Source organism: Tachyglossus aculeatus, chromosome 18 (genome assembly GCF_015852505.1).
Source record: "Tachyglossus aculeatus isolate mTacAcu1 chromosome 18, mTacAcu1.pri, whole genome shotgun sequence".
In the NCBI taxonomy this organism is placed as follows: Eukaryota; Metazoa; Chordata; class Mammalia; order Monotremata; family Tachyglossidae; genus Tachyglossus; species Tachyglossus aculeatus.
Window position 1 is genome coordinate 26,275,577 of NC_052083.1, and position 25,206 is coordinate 26,300,782.

The following is a 25,206-nucleotide window of genomic DNA, read 5'->3' on the forward strand; positions in this document are numbered from 1 at the left end:
AGTCCATGTCCCATGTGGGGCGCACAGTCTTAATTTTACAGATGAGGTAACTGGGGCACAGAGAAGTCAAGTGACTTGCGCCCGGTCACTCAGCATACAAGTGGCTTGTACTTCCCAAGTGCTTAGTACAGTGCTCTGCACACAGTAAGTGCTCAGTAAATATGATTGAGTGACTGAATGAACCCAGGTCTTTCTCACTTTAAGGCCCATGCTCTATCCACTAGCCCACACTGATTCTCAGCTGAACAAGAGGGATCTCTTCAGGTTGCCAGGTACGATTTGCCCACGGACAGACAGGCAGACCGCCAGGGACATCTCAGATTAGTATTGGCGTAAGGGCCGACCTACAAAAAGATCGGCTTTCCCTGGAGAAAGAATCCCAAGGCATTATTGCTCAGTCAAGTAGATCATTCTTCCCAATCGTCGTGAAATTAAGTCTTTAGAGACCCAGGATCAGCTTCTAGAATATGAACCTCCTGTCCCACCCGGAGCTCACAGCCTAAGTAAGGAATAATAATGATGGTATTTGTTAAGCTCTTAATTCGTTCCAAGCACTGTTCTAAGCACTGGAGTTGAATTTGTTAAGAGCTTAATATGTGCCAAGCACTGTTCTAAGCGCTGGAGTTGATACAAGGTTATCAGGTCGTCCCATGTGGGGCTCACAGTCTTAATACCCATTTTACGGTAACTGAGGCAAAGAGAAGTTAAGCGACTTGCCCAGAGAGTCACACAGCTGACAAGTGGCGGAGCTGGGATTCGAACCCACCACCTCTGGGCTCCCAGGCCAATGCTCTAAGCCACGCTGCTAGCTTTGTCAAGGGCATCTGCTAATTTTCCACTGCCCTCAGTGACTGGCTCGTAAAGAATTGGTCTGAAGCTTTAACCTCCAGGGAACAATCCAAGTTGGGTTTCACATCCCACCCTCCCAAGTTCAACCTCCTCAGGTCCCAACTGAATCCTCAGTTGAAGCATCTGTAGTGATCCAGCATGCATAGCTCAAGAGGAAAGCCCCAGCACTAAAAATGTCCTCTCTCATTCCCCCTTCCAAGTAGTTTTCAAAAGACGCACCATTGCTGCTGGATCCAGTCGGTCAACTGATGGTGTTTATGGAGCGTTTACTGCGTGCAGAGCTTAAAGCAGACCCCTGGAGATCTTTTCTTTCTACAGGCTGTGCATGTGAATCCCAAGCTTTAGCTTCAAGGGAACAGTGTCAAAACCAGTTTGGGTAATCCCAGCCCGAGTTAGTACTTTCAGCATTCTCCCCACAAATCCTTCTTTAAATGGGTGGAGAGCTCACTGTACTGCTCCTGTCCGTCCTTGGGAAGAGATAAAGATGGCTTGCTGAGGAACCCAAATCAAATGTGAATGTTCCACAGATAAAGATCATCTCTAGATACATTTTCATATTTGTTGAGCTTCTACTGTTTGCAGAGCACTGTACTAAGCCTTGGAAAGTACAGTTCGGCAACAGATAGAGACAATCCCTGCCCAACAATGGGCTCATAGTGTAGAAGGGGGAGGCAGACAACAAAACAAATTGACAGGCATCATTAGCATCAAAATAGATAAATAGAATTATACTAATTGGCAAGCAACAGTCAGGGTTCAAGGTTTTCTAAATTAACAAGAAAAAGCGCGTAAGATCTCAGCCTTTGGGTGAGCATGGAAATGTGCCATAGGCTTTTGGAATAAGGGCATCTGAGCTATCCGCATCACTGTTGGGGTGAATCAGGACCGTGTTCGGCTGCTCTCCCAGAGTATTCGAACACAAGATCTGCAGCCTGGCATCAGAACCTGCTTCCAGTTCGTAGTGAAACTTTTCCGGTTCGAGAGGCTATGATGGTCATCAAATGGCTTTGAGACGGTGATTCAACCGATCTCTGTGCAGAAGACTTGAGGCGTGTATACAAGCTGATGGGCAAGTAATTGTCCATTTTGCAAGTGTGTCGATCTATAAATAGTATGCATTGAGTGTCTATTGTGTGTAGAGGATTTTATTGAGCATCTGGGAGAGTACGGTAAAATTAGTAGACGTTATCCTTGCTATCAAGAATCCTCTAATCTAGCCCCACAGCACTTCGAACAAGTTTGAAGAAAACGATGTTAGATATCAGTCTCCATCTGGGGAATCGATTTTCATCCAATTTCTATCTAGATATAATAATAATAACGATTGTGTTATTTTTCAAGCACTTTTTATGTGTCAAGGACTGTACTAAGTGCTGGAGTAGATACAAGCTAATCAAGTCTCACATGGGGCTCACAGTCTAAGTAGGAAGGAGAACAGGTATTGAATCCCTATTACGTAGATGAGGGAACTGAGACACAGAGAAGTTAAGTGACTTGCCCAAGGTCACAAAGCAAGTACATGGTTGAGTCGGGATTAGAACCCAGATCTTTAAACTCCCAGGCCCTTGCAAGGAGGCCTAGTGGAAAGTGCATGGGCATCACCCAGTGATGCCAACTAAGTCAAAAAGGTCAGGAAGGCCTTGGGCAGACAGCAAGATAGTGTGTGGTGACAACAGCATGGCTTAGTAGATCGAGCATGGACCTGGGAGTTAGAAGGTCATGAGTTCCAGAAGGTCATGGGTTTTAACCCCAGCTCTGCTACTTGTCTGCTGTGTGAACTTGGGCCAGTTACTTAACTTCTCTGTGCCTCAGTTACCTCATCTGTAAAATAGGGATTGAGAATCTGAGCCCCACATGGGACAAGGGACTGTGTCCCACCCGATTTGCTTCTATCCCTCGCAGTACTTGGTACCATGCCTGGCACATAGTAATTGCTTAAATACCATTATCATTATTATTATTGTTATTATTATTATTACTATTAATATTAACAAGGCTATCAAGTTTCATAGCAAGTTGAAGGTATATAAATGCTGTTTTAGTCCCCCCAACTTGTATAGGCCTGAGCCACGTAGACCTAATAATAATAATACTAATAATGATGATGGTATTTGTGATGGTATGATGATGGTATTGGCTTACTATGTGCCAAGCACTGTTCTAAGCATTGAACAGACAATTTCCAGCTCCTAGGTGTTGAACAGGGAGGGATTCACCCCCTGGTCAGGTGAATCCTCAGTGCTCAGCATCAAATAGCAGGACACCCACCCCAGTTGAAACCTTCTAAGTCAGAATCACTTCTCTCACAGGAACAACCCTCTAAATGGGGAATTGGTTCTTGAACCCAGGTCAGGTATTCTAGTTTTACCCAAATTACCCAGAATCGTTGCATTCGGTTGTAAATGAGTAATAGAGTTGGTTCTGTGGGTTGAAGAAGACACTACAGATGAGTGATATCGGTACAGAGATGTCTTTATGTCGAGTCGGTTCTTCAATGAGGTAGCTGACTTTTACATCATTGGTGAGTAAATGGATGTGTTGACCTCCCCCGCCCCCCCGATCACCCACCTGTCCCCGAGATCAGTGCTTTGCACATAGTAAGTGCTTAACAAATGCCATCATTATTATTATTATTATTATTTAAGGCCTCCCTTTTCCCCTCACAACTTGGAGTTTAAAATGGCCTACCCACTTCCCTGCCCATCAGGTGAACATCCTGTCCCCAACCTAATTAATAATTAATAATGATGGTATTTGCTAAGTGCTTACTATGTGCCAAGCACTCTACAGGCAAATCGGGTTGGGCATAGTGCGTGTCCCACATAGAGCCCACAGGCTTAATCCCCACTTTACAGATGAGGTAGGTAACTGAAGACCAGAGAAGTGAAGCAACTTGCCCAAGGCCACCCAGCAGGCAAGTGGCAGAGCCGGGATTAGAACCCATGACCTGCTGACTCCCAGGCCCATGCTCAGTCCACTACACCATGCTGCTTCCCATTCCTTCCCCTCCCCACCTGCCCCACCCAAAGCTAGTGCCGTAACAGTGGTTAGCGTGGTAAAATCCAAGTCAATGTGTTGTAAAGCCAAAATGGTATAAATTTAGAAACACCGCAAGGGCTGTTTGCCTGAATTTGAAATGTTGGAAATTGAGGACGACCCGTAACTAAAACAAGGCCCTGGGACGGAATCAGCTCTTTAGCAGGAAAGCGGTGATCACAGCAATACAGCTGTGGATGAATAGAGGAAACCAGGATTCCCAAGCACTTACAAGCTCTCAAATATGATCGGTGTATTGATTGATTGATTGAAAGGGGCTACCCCAGCTGGGCGGACAAGAAACAAAAGTCGAAGCCTCGGTGTAACACATCGACTCAAACCACGTGAACGAGCAGGGAGACCCCCGCAGCAGGAAGATCAGCTTGGCAGGCAGTAGGCGGGACTTGGGTGGCTGGCGTCCCAAAGGTCCGGATCCCAAGAGGCATCTCCAAAACAGTCGGGCTCTGTGGCCCGCCAACCTCTGAGCACAGCTAGGATCTGTACTTATGTGTGAAGGTTGTGGGAGGGAGTGTGTGTGTCTGGGCTTCTCCTTTGCCTCTTTTAGCCCCACTCCTCTGCATGGATAAAAGCGAGGGTCATCTTCAAAAAACAAGACCCGCCTTATGCGGAACAAAGCAGGAGCTTTAGTCGGGGTGGGCCGCCCCACAGCTAGGCTTCTGATGTGAGTGGGTGGGCTACCAGTCACAGTTGCCAGCAGGCTGTTAATCCATCAGGGAACTTCTAGGGTGCATACGGCCACATGTGGTAAGAAGCAGCATGGCGTAGTGCGTTGGTTACAGGCCTGGGAGTAAGAAGGTCATGGGTTCTAATCCCAGCTCCACCACTTGTCTGCCATTCGACCTTAGGCAAGGCAGTTTGCTTCTCTGTGCTTCACTTACCTCATCCGTAAAGTGAGCCTTGTGAGCCCTGTGTGGGACAGGGACTGTGTCCAACCCCATTACCTTGTGTCTACCCTGGAGCTATGAACAGTGCCTGACACATACTAAGCACTTAACAAGTACCACAGTTATTGTTTCAGGGAATGAGAGCAAATTATCTTTGTGACCTGTATGAAATTTGATGGACTAGTAGTTTCTGGCATTTAGAAGTCATCCCCGTCTTTTTGGAAGAAAGTAGCCCTCCAGCTCAGCAGGACACTTAAAAAAAAAATCTTACCTGTTGGTTGCTTTTGATATTTGCCTTGCTAATTAAGCGCTTAGTACAGTGCTCTGCACACAGGAAGCACTCAAATAAATATGATTGATTGAATGAATGAATAATCCAGAATAGAAGGTGCTGGAAGCCCACTGGGACACCCAGAAGCAATTCGGAAAAATTTTCTGGGGGCCTGTGAAGAAGAAAAGAGATACCCAGCAATCCTTGTTACGATAGATCGACTGACCAGTCTTCATTTGCTTGCGAATACCTTGGCAGCAACCTTCAAGTGAAATTGGAATGTCCATTAAAAATAATTGAAAGGTGAAAGAGTTTTGGCAGAAGCCTGACTTGTCATAACCTTTTCCGTCTCCTTGATCTATCTATACTTTATTATCATGTATTCTTTTTGTGTACTAAGTACTGTGTACTAAGTGCTGGGGAAAGATTAACTGAATAATTCAGAAATATCCTCTGGCCCATAGAGGGTGCGCAGTCTAAATGCAGGTATATCCTGTGTTTGGCACACCCTGCCATATGACCTGTATTATTTGCTGGCTACCGAATCATGCTTCTGTTCATCTCCACCATTAAGGCCAATCACTGCAGGTATGTTATATGCCCTCAAAGCTGCTTTCCTCTCCTCCCACTAAATCATCCCATCTCCCGCACAATCCCAGTGAATTTTACAATATCTTCTTTTTCTTTTATGTCTTGAATTTTAATTCTAACAGCCTCCACTCCTCCTACCTTTCCCTGCAATCAGCGGGTTATGGTGGGGTTGATGGTGGCAGTGGCGATCCAGAAGGAGACTGCACTCTCCCCTATCCCCATTCTGCTTCAGTTGGTCCTTGTCCCCGTTCCTGTGACTTGGGATGGAGTGAAGGGGTGCGGCAACTGTAGTTAGGGCCAAAAATGAAAAGTTTTTTATGTTTTTTTTTTTAAATGCCCTCTAGAATACAGGTAGAGCAGGGCCGAGACCCATCAGCCAGAGGTAGGGTACAAATGAGGAAAATATTTATGGTGTAATTTTTGCTTGTGTTTGGTCATCACTTCAGACTTGGTTCATTTGTATCACGTACGTTTCTGGGAGAATGTTCCTCACGATTCAGCTATTCATGATACAGAATCTTAGCTTGTGGGTGAGGGACTGGAGCTTCTTCATCTATTTTTGGCCAGTTGCAACGGTGAACAGTGAGTCCTCTGAAAACCTGTCAACGTCTAAGCCTCCCATTTCTAAATTAAGTTGCCCACACATTTCAGGAACTTCATCATCATCATCAATCATATTTATTGAGCGCTTACTGTGTGCAGAACATTGTACTAAGCGCTTGGGAAGTACAAGTTGGCAACATATAGAGACAGCCCCTACCCAACAGTGGGCTCACAGTCTAAAAGGGGGAGACAGAGAACAAAACCAAACATACTAACAAAATAAAATAAATAGAATAGATATGTACAAGTAAAATAAATAAATAGAGTAACAAATATGTACAAACATATATACATATATACAGGTGCTGTGGGGAAGGGAAGGAGGTAAGATGGGGGGATGGAGAGGGGGACGAGGGGGAGAGGAAGGAAGGGGCTCAGTCTGGGAAGGCCTCCTGGAGTAGGTGAACTCTCAGTAGGGCCTTGAAGGGAGGAAGAGAGCTAGCTTGGCGGATGGGCAGAAGGAGGGCATTCCAGGCCAGGGGAATGACGTGGGCAGGGTGTCGACGGCGGGATAGGCGAGAACGAGGTATGGTGAGGAGATTAGCAGCAGAGGAGCGGAGGGTGTGGGGTGGGCTGTAGAAGGAGAGAAGGGAGGTGAGGTAGGAGGGGGCGAGGTGATGGACAGCCTTGAAGCCCAGGGTGTGGAGTTTCTGCCTGATGCGCAGATTGATTGGTAGCCACTGGAGATTTTTGAGGAGGGGAGTAACATGCCCAGAGCGTTTCTGGACAAAGACAATCTGGGCAGCAGCATGAAGTATGGATTGAAGTGGGGAGAGACACAAGGATGGGAGGTCAGAGAGAAGGCTGATGCAGTAGTCCAGACGGGATAGGATGAGAGCTTGAATGAGAAGGGTAGCAGTGTGGATGGAGAGGAAAGGGCGGATCTTGGCAATGTTGCGGAGCTGAGACCGGCAGGTTTTGGTGACGGCTTGGATGCGAGGGGTGAACGAGAGAGCGGAGTCGAGGATGACACCAAGGTTGCGGGCTTGTGAGACGGGAAGGATGGTAGTGCCGTCAACAGAGATGGGAAAGTCAGGGAGAGGGCAGGGTTTGGGAGGGAAGACAAGGAGTTCAGTCTTGGACATGTTGAGTTTTAGGTGGCAGGCAGACATCCAGATGGAGATGTCCTGAAGGCAGGAGGAGATGTGAGCCTGGAGAGACGGGGAGAGAGCAGGGGCAGAGATGTAGATTTGGGTGTCATCAGCGTAGAGATGATAGTTGAAGCCGTGGGAGTGAATGAGGTCACCAAGGGAGTGGGTGTAGATCGAGAACAGAAAGGGACCATGCACTGAACCTTGGGGAATCCCCACAATAAGGGGATGGGAGGCGGAGGAGGAGCCTGCAAAAGAGACTGAGAATGAACGACCGGAGAGATAAGAGGAGAACCAGGAGAGGACGGAGTCTGTGAAGCCAAGGTCAGATAGCATGTTGAGGAGAAGGGGGTGGTCCACAGTGTCGAAGGCAGCTGAGAGGTCGAGGAGGATTAGTATAGAGTATGAGCCATTGGATTTTGCAAGCAGGAGGTCATTGGTGACCTTTGAGACGGCAGTTTCTGTGGAATGTAGGGGACGGAAGCCAGACTGGAGGGGGTCGAGGAGAGTGGTGTTGTTGAGGAATTCGAGGCAGCGCGTGTAGACAACTCGTTAAAGGAGTTTGGAAAGGAATGGTAGGAGGGATATTTCTTTGGTCATCTGCCCTGGGATTTCTGGGAAAATCGGTCATAAATCCGAGGCCCATTCATGTTGATTGCTTGACCCTGTGAGGAGGAGTTTACTTAAACTAGTGGGGGTTTTGTATGAAATAGAATAGAATGGGTGGGCTTTTATTATTATTATTGTTAATAATTATAATAGGGACAGTGGTGGCATTTTTAAGTACTTACTATGTGCCAAGCACTGTACTAAGCACTGAGGTAGATACAAGATAACCAGGTTAGACACAGTCCCTCTCCCACGTAGGGCTCGCAGCCTAATAGAGGGAGAGCTAGTATTAAATGGTGGTGATAGTAGAGTGGCTCAGTGAAAAGAGCACGGGCTTGGGAGTCGGAGGTCGTGGGCTCTTTTCCCGGCTCCGCCACTTGTCAGCTGTGTCGCTTAACTTCTCTGTACCTGTTACCTCATCTGTAAAATGGGGAGTAAGACTGCCCCACGTGGGACAACCTGATTACCTTGTATCTACCCCAGCACTTAAAATAGTGCTTGGCACATAGTAAACACTTAACAAATACCATTGTTATTAATTAGTAGTAGTAGTAGTAGTAGTAGTAGTAGTAGTAGTAGTAGTAGTAGTAGTCGTCTTAGACTGTAAGCTCCTTGTGGGCAGTGAACGTGCCTTCTAACTCTGTTGTATTGTATTCTCCTAGTGCTTAGAACAGTTCTCTGCATACGGTAAGTGCTCAGTAAATACCACTGATTAATGGTGGTGGTAGCAGCAGCAGCATTTATTGTCTATCCATCCGATGCAGTGTATACTGCTTAGGAAGAACAGAATAATGAAGTGACATAATCCTTGCCCAAAGGGGGATTCCCCAGTCTACATCTCCAGTCCTGATCTCTCTTCTTCTCTGCAGTCTCACATTTCCTCCTGCCTTCAGGACAGCTCTACTTTGTGCGTCCGCCGACACCTCGAACTTAACGTGTCCAAAACGAAACTCCCTATCTTCCCACCCAAACCCTGTCCTCCCCCTGCCTTTCTCATCACTGAAGCCAGCACCACCATCCTCTCTGTCTCCGAAGCCTGTAAACTTTGGTGTTCTTCTCAACTCATCTCTCTCATTCAACGTACATCGTCAATCCATCACCGAATCCTGTCGATTCAACCTTCACAAATCGCTAAAAGCCCCCTTTCCTCTCCATCCAAACTGCTGCCACGTTAATCCAAGCACTTATCCTATCCCGCGTTGATTGCTGCATCAGCCTCCTTGCTGACTTCCCTTCTTCCTGTCTTTTCACCACTTCTGTACCTACTACACTCAGCCACCCGGATCATTTTTCTTCAAAAACGTTCAGGCCACGTTTCCCCGCCTCAGGAACCTCCAGTGGTTGCCCATCCACCAGAAACTCTTTACCATCGGTTTTAAAACACTCAGTCATCTTGCCCCCTCCTACCTCACCTCACTACTCTCCCATTACCACTCAGTCTGCACACTTCAGTCCTCTAATATCAACCTACTCACTGTACCTCCATCTCATCTATCTTGCTGCTGACCACTCACCCACATCCTGCTTCTGCCCTAAAACACCCTCCCTCTTCACATCAACAGATGATCCCTCTCCCCACTTTCAAAGCTTTTTAAAAGCACGTCTCCTCCAAGATGCCTCCCCTGACTAAACCCTTATTTCCTCTTCTCCCATTCCGGAGTTGCCCCCTTTGTTCACCCCTCCCTCTGTCCCACAGCACTTATGTACGTATGCGAAATTTATTGATATTAATGTCTGGCTCCCCCTCTAGACCATAGGCCCATTTCGGACAGGGAATGTGTCTACCAACTCTCCCAAGCAGTCAGTAAGTGCTCAGTAAATACGATTGATTGATGTCATTCAATTAAGGAGCTTATGGTCGTAACTGTTTTATTAATGGGGATGTTGCAACCTGGCATAAAATATCAAACGATCCTGGTGGTTTCCCCCCAGGTTCTACGTATTCTAAGGGTCCGTAAACTGAAGTAAATAATCAGTCAGCCTCGTTGTCCGAGCACTGTGTATCATGTAATGGGATATTCCTGTACTGCTGAAAATATAGTTTTATTGCCACTTTCAGCTGCTATTGTTGAACTCATGAATGGTACTTACCTTATTCTTGGAACAAAATATTTCTTCCTTTTTCTCCAGGTGGGTTACTTAAGTTCCCTTACTTCTCAAGACTGACTGGGTTAGATGTAGTATTGAATAAAGCAAAATGTTAAATGAGATGTACATCACAGTAAGTGACCAAAATTGTAACGTGCCGAAGCAAAGCTAACAACTTCGTAGTACCATTCTGAGAGTTCAGAATGAGAAGCAGCAGGGCTCAGTGGAAAGAGCCCGGGCTTTGGAGTCAGAGGTCATGGGTTCAAATCCTGGCTCCACCAGTTGTTAGCTATGTGACTTTGGGCAAGTCACTTCACTTCTCTGGGCCTCAGAGACCTCATTTGTAAAATGGGAATGAAGACTGTGAGCCTCCCATGGGACAACCTGATCACCTTGTAACTTCCCCAGTGCTTAGAACAGTGCTTTGCACAGAGTAAGCACTTAATAAAAATGCCATCATTAGATCCAGGGTGCCGAGAGAAACCCTGGAGGAAAAAATAGTGGTCAGTATGTTTTCCTTTCTTGAACACGTAACTTTTATTTGCTAAATGCTGTATTTTCTTGCACAATTATCCCACTTCTTTGCATTTTTTGTCTAACATTAAAACGGGCGGGGCTCTCACATGGGTCGCGGAAGAATTAAGTGTAGCAGTAACGGGAAGAGGATAAGGAAAGGAGGGAGAAGGTAAGAGGGCACTTGACAGCATCTCTGACTTGTATTACAGTCTCTCAAGTGCCGCCTACAGTAAGTACCTGATGTGTTGTACCTGCCCAGTGTTACAGGTTCCAGCCCTTCACTGAGTCTATAGCAGGGCCAGAACTCAAACGAGGTCCTAGCCAAACAACTGGGTAATTGGGGCTATTTTGAGGTTGGATGCCAGGCCAGGGCAGTCGGGATGATAGTAGTAATAATGATTCTGGTATTTGTTAAGCGCTTGCTGTTTGCCAGGCACTGTACTAAGTGCTCCAGACTCAGCTCCCCATCCCCTCTGCATCACCCCGACTCGCTCTCTTTGCTTTACTCCTCTCCCCGCCCCACATATATTCCACTTGTGAATATAGGTACTTATCTGTAATTATATTTATTCATATTAATGCCTGTTTATTTTGATGTGACTATAGCTATTTCTATTTATATTGATGACATTGATGCCTGTTTATTTGTTTTGATGTCTGTCCCCCCCTCAACCCCAGACTGTGAGCCCATTGTGGACAGGGAATGTCTCTGTTGCTGAATTGTACTTTCCAAGCGCTTAGTACAGTGCCCTGCACACAGTAAGCACTCAATAAGTACGATTGAATGAATGAATGAATTTGGTGGAAACAAGCAAATCGGGTTGGGCACAGTCCCTGTCCCATGTGGGGCCCCCCGTCTCGATCCCCATTTGACAGATGAGGAAAGTGAGGCCCAGAGAAGTGAAGCGACTTGCCCAAGGTCACACAGCAGACAAGTGGTGGAGCCGGGGTTAGAACCCCTGACTGTCTGACTCCGAGGCCTGTGCGGTATCCACTACACCATTCTACTTCATGTATGCTGGATTTCTGGTAGCCAATGGCAGGGTTGTGGCCTTGGCGAAACAGCCCAAGTGCCCTCTCCAGAAGGGTGCCAGTTCCTGCTGGGGCAGACTCCTTCCCCTCAGAGACCTTGGGAGGGAGAATGATGGGGGAGTCCTCGGCCAATTATAATCCTGCCCCACTCTGCAAGGGAAAGACTTAGTGGCGGCCTCTTTTCCTGGACTGGTGGAAAGTCTAGGCCATTGTGCTTCTGTCCAGGTGGAATCGATCGGTCGTATTTATTGAGCGCTCACCATGTGCAGAGCACTATACTAAGCAGTACGGTAGGTAGGCATGTTCCCTGCCCACAACATGCTGACAGTCTAGAGGAGGATCTCCAAGTGCTAAGGAGACTTTTCCAGACCTTGCTTCTAGAAGGCTAGAGCCGGGTGATGGTTGGGCACAGACGGGTGGCACTGGTGATTGTGTCCTCGGGTTGCCCAGATTTGTGGGAGGAACAGGAGCGTAAATGCCACCCCTCAGTCCAAGCCTTCCGGAAGCTGTATCTTCCCCAGCTTGAGACCAAAACAGGGTGGGCACAGCCATGCTAGCTTGAGCCTGGCCAAATTTATTCGGCCCACCTGAGGTTCACAGTCCAGGAGGGAGGGATAACGTTTTATAGATGAGGAAACTGAGACGCAGACCAACGCCACCCAGCGAGCAAGCGGCAGAGCCAGGATTAGAACTCAGGTCCCCTAACTCGCCGGGCTCATGATCTTTTCACTAGGCTACACTGTATAAAAAAAAAAAGACCAAGCATCACTTGCATCAAACTTTTGTGCCGGTACAAGCACTCCTGTGGTGGGGTGGCAGGAGGAGCCCTTTCTGTTGTCTTCTCTAGTTCCAAAGCCCAGGCACCACCCAAGAGGGATGAACTTAGCCGGAGCTGTGACTTAGCCGTGAGAAATTAGTGCCAGCCATCCTTGCGGCGTGAAAAACGCCCAAAGCCAGACCAAGTTGGTTGCCTGATCCAGAAAGAGGAAATATAGGAAGAACTAAAGCTCACTTTGACCAAATGGAACGTCATTACTTTGAGTGAGGCCTGAGGCTCGCTTTCCTGTGGCATTGCCCCTTAGGTCCTGATTGGGCCAGAGTAGGTACTAGGATTGAGTGCCGAGCAGTTCATCCATATTCAGTTTCAACTCTTGGTCTTGGGTCTCGTGGATCTTCTGGTGCGTTGGATGCCACCTGCTCCCAGCAAAGTCGCCTTAAACTCACAAATGGAGATGAAAACAGAACATCTGCATGCCTAATTTATGTTTTATCTGCTGGTCCTTGGCCTTCTTGCAGGTCGTTCTCTTGCCCGTCCGAGAGGCGGGGAAAGTCCAGCCAACAGAACTGGTTTCGCTTAGCCCATTGGTTTTCCGACTTGTCTATAGCCTTGTCTGAGCCTCTTCCTCATCAGGGAGGGACTCCTGAGTGAAATCCAACCACTGCAGCCACTGCTACTTTTAGAACAGAACCGCTGCTAGCCTCCTGTTCTAAAAATGGCACGTATGTTTGGGGGAGGGCCAGTAGGGTCGGGAATGTTTGGAGATCTGTGCTCCTCCCCTAGGGCTGAAAGACTCCAGGCCAGCTTCCCCCTGGTCCAGTACAGAGTCCCTACCTGGCCCTGTAGAAAAAAAGTTGGATTAACAAATTCAGAGCATCTGTCGCCTTACCCCTTGGAGAAATCAGTCGTGTAATCGTGTGAACTGCACCATTCATGTTTTTAAAAATCGACTACCCTACATGTTTCTCTCTCTCTCTCTCTCTCTCTCTCACTCACTCTCTCTCTCTCTCTCTCCCCCCCCTCCCCCCCCGCCAAATCCCCGACTTCGTTTTTGTTCCACTTTCACCTTAGTGCTGCAATCATTTTTTTTTCATGTGTATGTTGTTCACCTATTAGCTAGAGATGATTGCCATGGAAAATCCTGCAGACTTGAAGAAGCAGTTGTATGTGGAATTTGAAGGAGAACAAGGCGTAGATGAAGGAGGTGTTTCCAAAGAGTTTTTTCAGCTGGTTGTGGAGGAAATCTTCAACCCAGATATTGGTATGTATTTGGTGATGTGCTCACCCCGCTAAAGTGTAAATGCTAGGGTTCTCTCTGTATTGCTTCTCCTGAATTAAGGGAAATTTACCTCTGACTCCACTGTATGCTGTATGCATTCGCTCTGAAGGCGGGGGTAGCAATTCAGCCAACTCTCAAGTCAGAACTGGGTTGGGGTTTTTTGGCAAAGTGTTTCTTGGCCAGAAGTTTGGTTTCTCAGTATGGACAAAATTGTTCAAATGGTAATAATCGTAGTGGTAATCATTAAGCACTTACTATGTGTCAAGCACTGTACTAAACACCGAAGTCGGCAGTCACCCCAGCCCACATGAGGTTCACATTCTAAGAGGGAAGGAGAACATGTATTGAATCCTCATTTTATAGTTGAGGAAACTGAGGCCCAGAGAAGTTAAATGACTTGCCCAAGACCACCCAGCGGGCGGGTGGCAGAGCCGGGATTAGAACCCAGGTCCTCTGACTCCCAGGCTCATGCTCTTTTCAGTAGGCCACACTGCTTTAAAAAAAAAAAAAAAGACCCAGGTATGCTTGCAACAAACTTGTGCCAATACCAGTCCTTCTGTGGTGAGGTGGCAGGAGGAACCTTTTCTGTTGTCTTCCCTAGTTCCAAAACCCAGGCACCATCCTAAGGGAATGAACTTAGCTTTATTTCTTCTTCCCCTGGAGCAAGTGATGGTGGCAGTAAAGTGAGCAAAACGGGAAGAGGGGAGAGAGAGAAGGCATTGGAGTTTATGGATTAATGAGGCCAATGCCTTCCCTCCGTCACAGGATTCAGGTAAACCAAGGTATTTGATTACTAAAAAGAAAACATATGATGGAACTATTTTGGCTACCCACTCTCAGGACTGGATCAAGGTTTTCCTTTTGACCAGAGACTTTGTTATAATCACCATCATCCGCTCCTTGACTCAAAAAAAAAAATGCACATATGCACACTAGTCAAAGCCAGGGGGTCCATTTCCAATAGTTGTGATGGCAAGTTGATGAATATCAGCTCTTATATCTATCAATCAGTGGTATTTATTGAGTGCTTGCCATGTGCCGGGCACTAAACTGTGAGCACTGAACTAAGATCTTAGGAGAGGACAATGTTGATAGATTCATATGCCCCATGCCCACAGTGAGCTTACAGTGTAGGGGGGAGACAGATATTAATATGAATAAATAATTTATGGATACGTACGTAAGAAAGAATGCCTACCACTTGTTGGGGCCCAAAGTAGCCTTGAGACCAGTGATAGTTGATTGTGAATTTTTTTGTTTCAGTTGAAACACTGTCTTCTGGTTCTCCTATCTTTCTGGCCTCTCATTCTCAGTCATCCTCTGCCTCCCACCCCCTAACTGTGGGAGTCCCTCAAGGCTCAGTCGGGGTCCCTGTCTGATCTCCATGTATTCCCACTCCCTTGGAGGACGGAGTCTCTCCTGTGGCTTCAACTGCCACCTCTACGCAGATGATTCCCCAATCTACATCTCCAGTCCTGGTCCTCCTTCTTTGCTGCAGCCTCTCATTCCCTCCCTCCTTCGGGGCATCTCCACCTGGATGACCCACCGACATCTCAAACTTACCATTCCCAAAACAGAACTCCATATCTTCCCACCCAAAGCCTGTCTTCCTCATAATGTTCCCATCACTGTACACAGTACCCCCATCCTCCCTGTCTCACAAACCCATGACTTTGGCATTATCTTCTAATCTCGGGTTCTAATCCCAGCTCCACTGCTTGTCTGCTGTGTGGCCTTGGGCAAGCCACTTAACTTCTCTGCACCTGTTAGCTCATCCGTACAATGGGGATTAAGACTGTGAGCCCCATGTGGGACAACCTAATTACCTTGTATCTACCCCAGTGCTTAGAACAGTGCTTGGCACATAGTTACTGCCTAACAGATACCATTATTACTATTATCTCTCTCATTCAACCCACATATTCAGTCTGTCACCAAATTCTGTCAGTCCAACTTAAACAACATCTCTAAAATCTGCCCTTTCCTCTCCATCCAAACCACTACCATGTTAATCCAAGCATTTATCCTATCCTGCTTTGAATACTGCATCAGCCTCCTTGCTGACCTCCCTGTGTCCTGTCTTCCCCGCCTCCAGTCCTTACTACACTCTGCTGCCCGGATCAGTTTTCTAAAAAATTTTCATTCCATGTTTCCTCACTCCTCAAAAACCTCCAGTGCTTGCCCATCCACCTCCAGATCAAACAGAAACTCCTTACCACAGGCTTGCCCCCTCCTGCCTTACCTCCCTGATTTTCTACTACAATCCAGCCCGCACACATCGCTCCATTAATGTTACCTTAGTCTCCTGTATCTCACCACTGACCCCTCCTCCTCATCCTGCTTCTGGCCCTGGAACTCCCTCCCTCTTCATTTCCAACAGATGTTTGTTTACTCTCCCCACCTTCAGTGCTTCATCCAAAAATGCACACCTCCTCCAAGAGGCCTTCCCTAACTAAACCGTCATTTCCTCTTCTCCAACTCACCCTTGCTTTAGATTTGCACCCTTTATTCATCCCTCAGTCCCACAGCACTTTATATGCATATCTGTAATTTGTTTATATATATTACTGCCTGTCTCCCTTTCTAGACTGTAAGCTCATGGCAAGGGAACGTGTCCACCGACTGTGCTGAATTGCACTCTTCTAAGCGTTTAGCAGAGTGCTCTGCACACAGTAAGCACTTAAGTGCAGTGGATTGATTGAATCAGGCACAAAACATGCTGGAGGCTGGAAGTAGTAAAGGTAATGATAGTTGCTACCCTTTTAGTTTTGTGTATACTCCATCCCTCACTGCAATCATTCCAGTTCATTCACCAGGGGCACAGTACTGAGTTAGGGCCTGGGATTACAGAGGATAAACCAGAGGCCTGGTTTCTGCCTTTTGCTGGAGGCTTCCTAAATCATTGTTTTAATTGTGATACTATCCAAAGCACCCTCAGTAACATTTTCTCCAATGTTCTTCCTGAAATGCCTCTCCGATCGATGCATGGATAAATGGGTAATGCGTTTGTGCCTTTCTTCCTTGGAGCTGCAGAGAACCTCTTAAGAGGTGCCCTATAATGTCCCACAGCCCACTCCATAGGAAAAATGAGACACTTCAGATCTTGTCGGTAGCTTGTAGGTTTTCCACCTGACGATGGATGGCTATTTTTAATATCACCGCCACACCTGTCCTTCAGACCTGCAAAAATCCATTTTGGGGACTCATCGTTCATTCGCTGTATCGTATTTATTGAGCACTTACTGTGTGCAGAGCACTGTACTAAGCACTTGGGAAGTACAAGTCTGCAACATATAGAGACGGTCCCTACCCAACAACAGGCTCACAGTCTAGAATTGGGAAACAGACAACAAAACAAAACATGTAGACAGGTGTTCCACAGTTTTTATACAAAGTGCCTGTCCTCTTCCCTTCTTTGTGACTGAGACCTCTGTCACATTCCTTAATTAATTATTAAATTAATTAAGGAAATTTTAACATGTAGTTTCTACTCAGCCGTAAGTTGCCTTTTAAACTCTGAGGGAGAGAATTTATCTATTTTAAAGACATTAGGTTGGATTTTTTTTCCACCAGCTGAAGCCAATTTATCATCTCATTTTTTTCGATGAAAACCAGAGGCATCTTAAGGTTGTTTTCTTTTTACCAGAAAGAGGTTTAAAAAAAAAAGAGCCAAAATGGAAAGTTGAGATGTTCCATTAAAAGCGTTCCCCAAACCTTGATATAGTACCCTAAACAGTTCCCCTCCCAAACCATGGTTTTGAGTATCCATTCTCACTATTCTCTGTATACCATTTCACCTCCCATGGCCTGCCATTTTGGGTTAGCCTTGCTTTTGCCTAACCACGCTCCTTGCACAAAAAGGACCAGTTGCAGGTCTCCACATTCTTTTAAGATCTTTCCCCTCATCTCGGCCTCTAAGGAGAGAGAGAGGGAGAGAGAGAGAGTGTGTGCCCTTTGTGAAAAGGACCAGGGAGGGGCCACTTCCTCAGAAAAGCAAAGGAAACTTGTCTTCCAACTCTATTGTACTCCCCCAAGCGCTTTGTACAGCGCTGTACTTAATGCTCAATAAATGCAGTTGATTAATCAACAGAAAAGGACATGGAGTTGTTGGGCCGTTAACCCATGGAGAGAGTGAGCCTCTGAGAAGACATTTTGGGGAGAATTAATCCCCATAGGGGACCAGCAAGAAAAGTGAGGTTCCCCAGTGATCCCCCCAGAACCCGGAACCCCATTTGTTTAGAAAGTCCAAGGCAGAGGGACCTAGTCCCCAGCAGTTGGGAGTGGAATTTATGGTCTGTGCACTAAACAGCAACAGGTTCAGTGTTTCAAACCTCAACCTATTAGACCTTTTCCGGTCCAGTTGATGTAGGTGACGTGAAAAGCTTTCCAGTGACTATCAGTTGATTGGTGGAATTTATTTCTTTTTTTTTTTCCCAGTGGTATTTAAGCGCTTACTCTGTGCCAGGCACTATACTAAGTGCTGGGGTACTAGATCCAAGCTAATCAAGTTGGACAACATCTATGTCCCATAAGAGAAGCAGCATGGCTCAGTGGAAAGAGCACGGGCTTTGGAATCAGAGTTCATGGGTTCAAATTCCGCTCTGCCAACTGTCAGCTGTGTGACTTTTGCCAAGTCACTTAACTTCTCTGTGCCTCAGTTCCCTCATTTGTAAAATGGGGATTAAAACTGTGAGCCCCCCCATGGGACAACCTGATCACCTTGTAACCTCCCCAGTGCTTAGAACAGTGCTTTGCACATACTAAGTGCTTAACAAATACCATCATTATTATTTTTACTATTATTATTATATGGGGTTCACAGTCTTAATCCCCATTTTACAGATGATGTAACTGAGACACAGAGACGTGAAGTGGCTTGCTCAAGGTCACACAGCAGAGCAGCATGGCTCAGTGAAAAGAGCACGGGCTTTGGAGTCAGAGGTCATGGGTTCAAATCTCAGCTCCGCCAATTGTCATCTGTGTGACTTTGGGCAAGTCACTTAACTTCTCTGTGCCTCAGTTACCTCATCTGTAAAATGGGGATTAAGACTGTGAGCCCCATGTGGGACAACCTGATCACCTTGTAACCTCCCCAGTGCTTAGAACAGTGCTTTGCACATAGTAAGTGCTTAATAAATGCCATTATTATTAGTAGTAGTAGTAGTGACAGAGCCAGAATTAGAACTCAGGTTTTCTGACTCCCAGGCCTGTGCTGTATCCACTAGGAGCCGCTGCTTCTCACTTAATGATAATGATATTTGTTAAGTGCTTACTATGTGCCAGGCACTGTATTAAGCACTGCACTTAGCAGAGCACAATACCAAGTGCTTGGGACAGTGCAGTAGAGTTGATAAGCACCATCCCCGCCCACAGGAGTTTGCAATCTACAGGAGGTGATGGACGTTAAAACAGATTACAGGTAGGGCAGATAGTAGAGCAGAAGCCTGGCCCTGCTTATTGAGAAACTCTTCCCATGACCTGAGAGAGTTTAGGGGTAGAAGGGAGAGAAGGACATTAACTTGGAAAGGGAGGGTGGGTATGGCACTCCATAGTGAAATGAAGAAGCAGTGACCCTGCTCTTCTCACTCCCATCTCCTCACCCTTCTCATTTGGTCCTGGGTCCTTCCGACTGCCAACTACATTCCCATGCCGGGGCCTTTTTTCCATGCTGAGCCCTGAAAGATACAAAACATGACCTTGAGGCAGGCTGGCAAATACTGCTAGAATCACTTCTTCTGACGTGTTTTCCTCACCTCCTTGAAATTCCACCCCTCCGCCCTCTTCCCCACAGTAAGACCTTTTCTCTTCCAAAAGTTGACTGCCAGAACAGGATATTAAGCTTCACTGCATGTATATCTGAGAATGTCTTTAAAGCTCTAGATTTGTATAGGTCTCCCTTCGCTTCTTCCCCTCCCTCCTGCTGCCCTGTTCTTGAAATTTGGAAGTAATATCTGGTTTGAAATTGTTTCTTGTAGGTATGTTCACATATGAAGAGTCTACCAAACTATTTTGGTTCAATCCATCCTCTTTTGAAACTGAGGGTCAGTTTACCCTGATTGGCATAGTGTTGGGTCTGGCTATTTACAATAACTGTATTCTGGACGTACACTTTCCCATGGTTGTCTACAGGAAATTAATGGGGAAAAAAGGAACTTTCCGTGATCTTGCAGACTCTCACCCAGTAAGTACTTCATGTCTTTTGATTCTATTGCTCCGGGTTCCAGGGACCCTGAATAATTAGATAGCATGTAGAGTTCTCTCTACATCAGCGTTGAAAATGGAACGCGCATAGTGCCAAGACTCAGCACAAGCCCATCAATGGTGACACTTGGGGTCCCAGAGGGGGCCCCAAAGGCTAACAGATGAGGTGATTTTCAGATCATGGCAGCCATGCCCACAGCTCACACTCTCACCTCTCCCCTGCTTTGGAATTACACCCCCTCCCGGGCCCCGCCAATTCCAGCAGAGCAGAGCCCTGCACGTGTTTCCCAAAATGCTCCCTTCAACCAGCTGGCCCTGCTTAATTCCCAACACCCCTGAATCAGATCGACCCAAAAGCCACCACTAATCAGTGGTATTTTTGGAGTGCTTACTCAGTGCAGAGCACTGTCCTAAACCCTTGGGAGAGCTCAGTGCAACAGCATTGGTTGACAAGGTACCTTTCCACTCTCTAACACATCCTCATCAGCCCTTTTGTTGGATTATGTGGTAGTCCACACAGGTGAACACACCTTTCTTCTGATCCTTCTATTTGAATGTATTTTTATGCCTCCCTCCCTCATTAAGAGCCTAAATTCCTCACGGGCAGGGAAAGCGTCTCCAGTTTCCGACAAACCTACCCAGCCCTGATGTCTAGTATAATGCATTGGAGCCAGAGGGAGGTCAGGAAATACCATGATAAGTATTACTGCTACCGCAGGATGCTGACGGGGAAGGCTTCTCCGTGACCTGCCGGACTCCGATCAGAATGGGGGTTTGGACGATTCGGAGTCAGTCGTATTTACGGAGTGCTTACCATGTGCAGAGCACTGAATTAAGTGCCTAAGAGAGTACAAGATAACAATAAACAGACACATCCCCTGCCCACGACGAGCGTACAGTCTAGCAGTTCAGCCCCAGACTGGTAACTTTCCTTTCCTTCTTCCAAGCAGGGTGGGTGGGAGAGGTGTTCAATGACGATGTGATTCTTGTTGGTAATGCATCCAATTTTTGGTTTTGGTTGTCAGGTTCTGTATCAGAGTTTGAAAGATTTACTGGAGTACGAGGGAAGTGTGGAAGAGGATATGATGATCACTTTCCAGATCTCCCAGACAGATCTCTTTGGCAATCCGATGATGTACGACCTAAAGGAAAATGGAGATAAGATCCCCATTACAAATGAAAACAGGAAGGTAATTCCGAGTGGTTTGTTTGTTAAGGTTTTCTTATTTCCACGCCTTCCAAAACGTTAGTACGTCTACGCTGACTCTTCTTTAGACCGGCATCGCAAGTGTGAAGAATCTCGTGAATGAATATCTGATTCATCCCTAGTTGAATGGCCCGTCACATTTTCAAAGCGTTTTCTGGGGCTCTGCCAATGGGGTCACACTGCTAGAGTGAGCTGCAATTAATCCTTTCAAAGAACTACTTCTTGGAGTCCGTATACGTATCGCCGATAAAGAAAATGTACACGGACCCAATTTTTGAAGACCCCTCTATTGGTTTCCATATCGAAACCCCAAGGAAGCAATTTACTTGCCTTTGAAATGGTGACTCTTCTGAGTGACATCTAAACATCCTGGCTGATTTTCACAAGGATATTAGCCCCCATGGAAAGAAACCCCTTCTAACCAGCAAGGGACTCCCTTGGGCCTGAGGGGTTTTCTGTAGCTTTTAGCATCCTTGCAAGGTCATGGAAACCTCCAAAAGAAATTTCATTTGCTCTTAAGTTGCTCCTGACTATAAGATAGGCTGAATTTCAAAGGCAGGGCTGAGCTTGCCCAGGAGAGAGAGGAGAAGGATACAATTCAGAAAACCCAGTTCTGCCATAATGTACACACAGTACAGTTCAGTTCAGATAGAGCACAAAGGAAGAATCAGGGAATGGTCTTCCTGCAGTGAGAAGCCGTCCTGGGCCAAGCATGATTTACAAATGGGCAAGAGAAGATCCCGTGTGGGATGAAGCAGTTGTGTGCACATGTGTATAGGGAGCAGTCAGGATGTACTCCCGAAAAACTTCTTGATTGCTAAACTCGTTCTTAAAATTCCCTCCTAATTAGACTGAGAGCCCCATGTGGGACCTGATCCTTCTGCATCTATCCCAGAGCTTAATAGTACTTGGCATGTAGTAAGCGCTTAATAGATACCACTATTATTGTTATTATCATTATGATTCTCAGTTTTGCTGTTCCAAGCTGTATGGAACTATTGCTTGCATGTTTATAATATCTAATATAGTGCAGGGGCGGGTGGCACTGAAGCAAATTGTTCCATTCGTGGTGGGCATCACAAGAATTTAAGAATTCATATTGGGAAATATCTATCTCAGCAGTAGCCTGGCGCTCCCTGCCCTCTACACCAGCGAATCAGTGATTAACGCTAATGGGATTTCCCCCTAATAATAACAATAACAATAATAATAGCAGTTATTAAGTGCTTACTATGTGCAAAGCATTGTTCTAAGGGCCCTACCCCGAGGCTGTCTGGGAACTCCGCTCCCCAGTCACGGGAGAACTCCCTCGATGTGATTTTTCCAAAATTTTTCATTTCAGGACTTTGGCTCATCTTCTAGTCTGGGGAAGGGAAAAGAGATGGGACCTGGGAGGACGGTCACATGAGTGAAGGTCAGAGTTGGGATGGGGTAAGGGGCACTTTACCAAGCACCAGGCAAGGCAGAAGTGTGACCAAGAGAGACCCTGACCCGGGGAAGAGAGGTAGAAACATGCCAGTTGATCTCTACCGTCACTGCTACTACTTCAACCTCATCCCACAGAGAGAAGCAGCAGGGCCTGGTAGAAGGAGCTCCGACCTGGGAATGGGGCGGCATGGGTTCTCATCCCGGCTCCACCACTTGCCTGCCGGGTGGCAAATCACTGTACTTTTCCGGTCCTTGGTTTCCTTGTCCATCAAGTGGGGATAAGGTACCTGTTCTCCCTTCCCCAGAGACGGTGAGTCCCGTGTGAGGCTGATCTGACTGTGGCGTATCTAGCACAGTGTTTGGCAGAAAGTGTGTGCTCAACACATACCACAGTTATCAGCATTACTGTTATTATTGTTATTAGCTGAGGCGGGCATTCCCCAGACCCTTGCACAAGAGGGAATGAGGGAGAGGAGAGCAAAACCCAGTTAGGACACAGCATGGCCAGGTTTAAGCCAGGCTTACTGATACACATGCTCTGCTGTCATTTACCAGGCTGACCTCACCATGAACTATCAATTCCCCTGCTCCCAACTGCCATTCCCATTCCTCACCTTCCCTTTCCCCTCTCCCACGCAGCTCTTTCCCTCCCTTTCCCACACCACCACCCCTCCCCCTCACCACCTACCCAGGATCCCTCTGTACCAGGGCCAACCCTCAACTCCTCCCTCCCAGCCCCCCCACTCTCCTCCACACCCCATCCCAGTTCTCCTTTCTCATCACCACCCATCTTCCCAATCTCCCCGCCTAGGCCTCCGTCAACTCACCCCAATCCAAACCATCCCCACCTCTCGCATTCTTCCCCCTCCTTCCACAGCTGCTGCCTGGTGTGGCTTTTGGAACCACCATTCCATTATAGACTGTGAGCCCGTTGTTGGGTAGGGACTATCTCTGTATGTTGCCAACTTGTACTTCCCAAGTGCTTAGTACAGTGCTCTGCACACAGTAAGCGCTCAATAAATACGATTGAATGAATGAATACACACAAGCAGCGAAACCCCCGACTGCTCTGATAACTGCAAGTGATAAATGTGTGATACTGGGTTCACCTCCTTATAGTGCTGTTTCCCTCGGGAAGGACATTCATGTAATTGTTTCAATGCTCACCTTTGAGAGCGGCCTCCCGCCAGAAGATCAGTTTGCCTTTTACTTCCCTTCCAAACAGAAGTTTCTCTGGTTACTGTTTTTTCTCCAGGAGTTTGTTGGTCTGTATGCTGACTACATTCTCAATAAATCAGTAGAAAAGCAATTCAAAGCCTTTCGGAGAGGTTTTCACATGGTGACCAATGAGTCTCCTCTGAAGTATTTGTTCAGGCCAGAAGAAATCGAATTGCTCATCTGCGGAAGCCGGGTAAGAAAACTGGAACTTGGGGTGTACGTCGGATGCTGGGGGGTAGCAGGGGAGTGCTGGTTTATTGGCTGAAAGGAACTAGAACGTGTCTTGTGTTTTCAGAATCTGGACTTCCAAGCACTAGAAGAAACTACAGAATATGATGGTGGCTATGCCAGGGACTCTCTTATTATTAGGTAAGAGAACGATTTTGGTAAAGGTTTCTCTGCTGTGGCTGTAGGACATGTCCTTCATCGTCATCAGGCTTTTATCCACTGTTGCCTCCATACCTTTCACCCGTATCTTAAAGCGGGCTCTCTGCAGGCTCCCCACGGGCTCCTGTAGCTTCCGGGCTAGGGAGAGTGGCCAAGGGGTCTGGGGATTTTCCCAGGGGGCTTTAGGTCGGGGCAGGGACCCCAGCTAATCGGAGCAGGGCAACTGGACACGGTCTGGTTTGGAGATGAGATGGCCGAGGCATTCTCCTCCTCTCCGTTCAACCCTGCCAACAGCAATAGTCCTCAGAAGAGATGTGGTTGGCCTGAGGTGACGGAGTGACATGTGTTGGTGAAAATGGACTTTTCTAGTGGCCAGAGCCCAGGGATTTAGAGGCAGCAGAAGGGGGTGTCTAGGAGCAAGGGGGAAGGTTGGGAGCTTTGGAAGGAAGAAGTTGGCAGGAGTGAGGAGAAGGGGGTTCACCCCAGGAATCACGAGAGCCTTGTGCTGGGGGCTGAAACTGCTCCAAAGCAAGCTGTCTTGGAGTGGGAGTGGGGGTGTAAAGCCCAGTTCCCTGGGCTTTCTAAGTGTAGGTCTCGCCCTCTGCTCCAGCCCACAGGATCTCACAGCCAGATGAAGCCTAGGGTTTTCTCCTCCGGGCTCTGGATCCCAGAGAATGGAATGTCTTTTTGATTCTACCGAGTGGTGCCGCGAAATATTTTATTTAAAGCTCTTAAGCTCTGTGTTTGTGGGCAACAGGCACCCTGTGATCCGGCCAGTGTGTCTCAGGCAAGGAGGTGGGCCAGATACCACCTTGTTTCTAGGGGCCTGGTGAGGTCCAGTCCAGTCCTCACATCCAAGCTATCACCAAAACCTGCCGATCTCAGCTCCGCAACATTGCCAAGATCCGCCCTTTCCTCTCCATCCAAACCGCTACCCTGCTCTTTCAAGCTCTCATCCTATCCCGTCTGGACTACTGTATCAGCCTCCTCTCCTATCTCCCATCCTCTTGTCTCTCCCCACTTCAATCCACACTTCACACCACTGCCTGGATTGTCTTTGTCCAGAAACACTCTGGGCATGTTACTCCCCTCCTCAAAAATCTCCAGTGGCTACCAA

General features: G+C 47.1%; 1 protein-coding gene across 3 annotated transcripts in view; it reads left to right on the forward strand.

Moving 5' to 3' along the window:
* Nucleotides 1–25,206, forward strand: part of UBE3A (ubiquitin protein ligase E3A) — a 62,734-nt gene that overhangs the window by 33,786 nt on the left and 3,742 nt on the right. For all 3 annotated transcript variants that reach the window (XM_038760271.1, XM_038760270.1, XM_038760272.1), the window contains 5 exons: nucleotides 13,486–13,630; nucleotides 19,624–19,829; nucleotides 20,875–21,039; nucleotides 23,740–23,895; nucleotides 23,998–24,071. In XM_038760271.1, coding sequence (XP_038616199.1) covers nucleotides 13,486–13,630; nucleotides 19,624–19,829; nucleotides 20,875–21,039; nucleotides 23,740–23,895; nucleotides 23,998–24,071 — 746 coding nt within the window. The remainder of the gene's footprint in view (nucleotides 1–13,485; nucleotides 13,631–19,623; nucleotides 19,830–20,874; nucleotides 21,040–23,739; nucleotides 23,896–23,997; nucleotides 24,072–25,206) is intronic.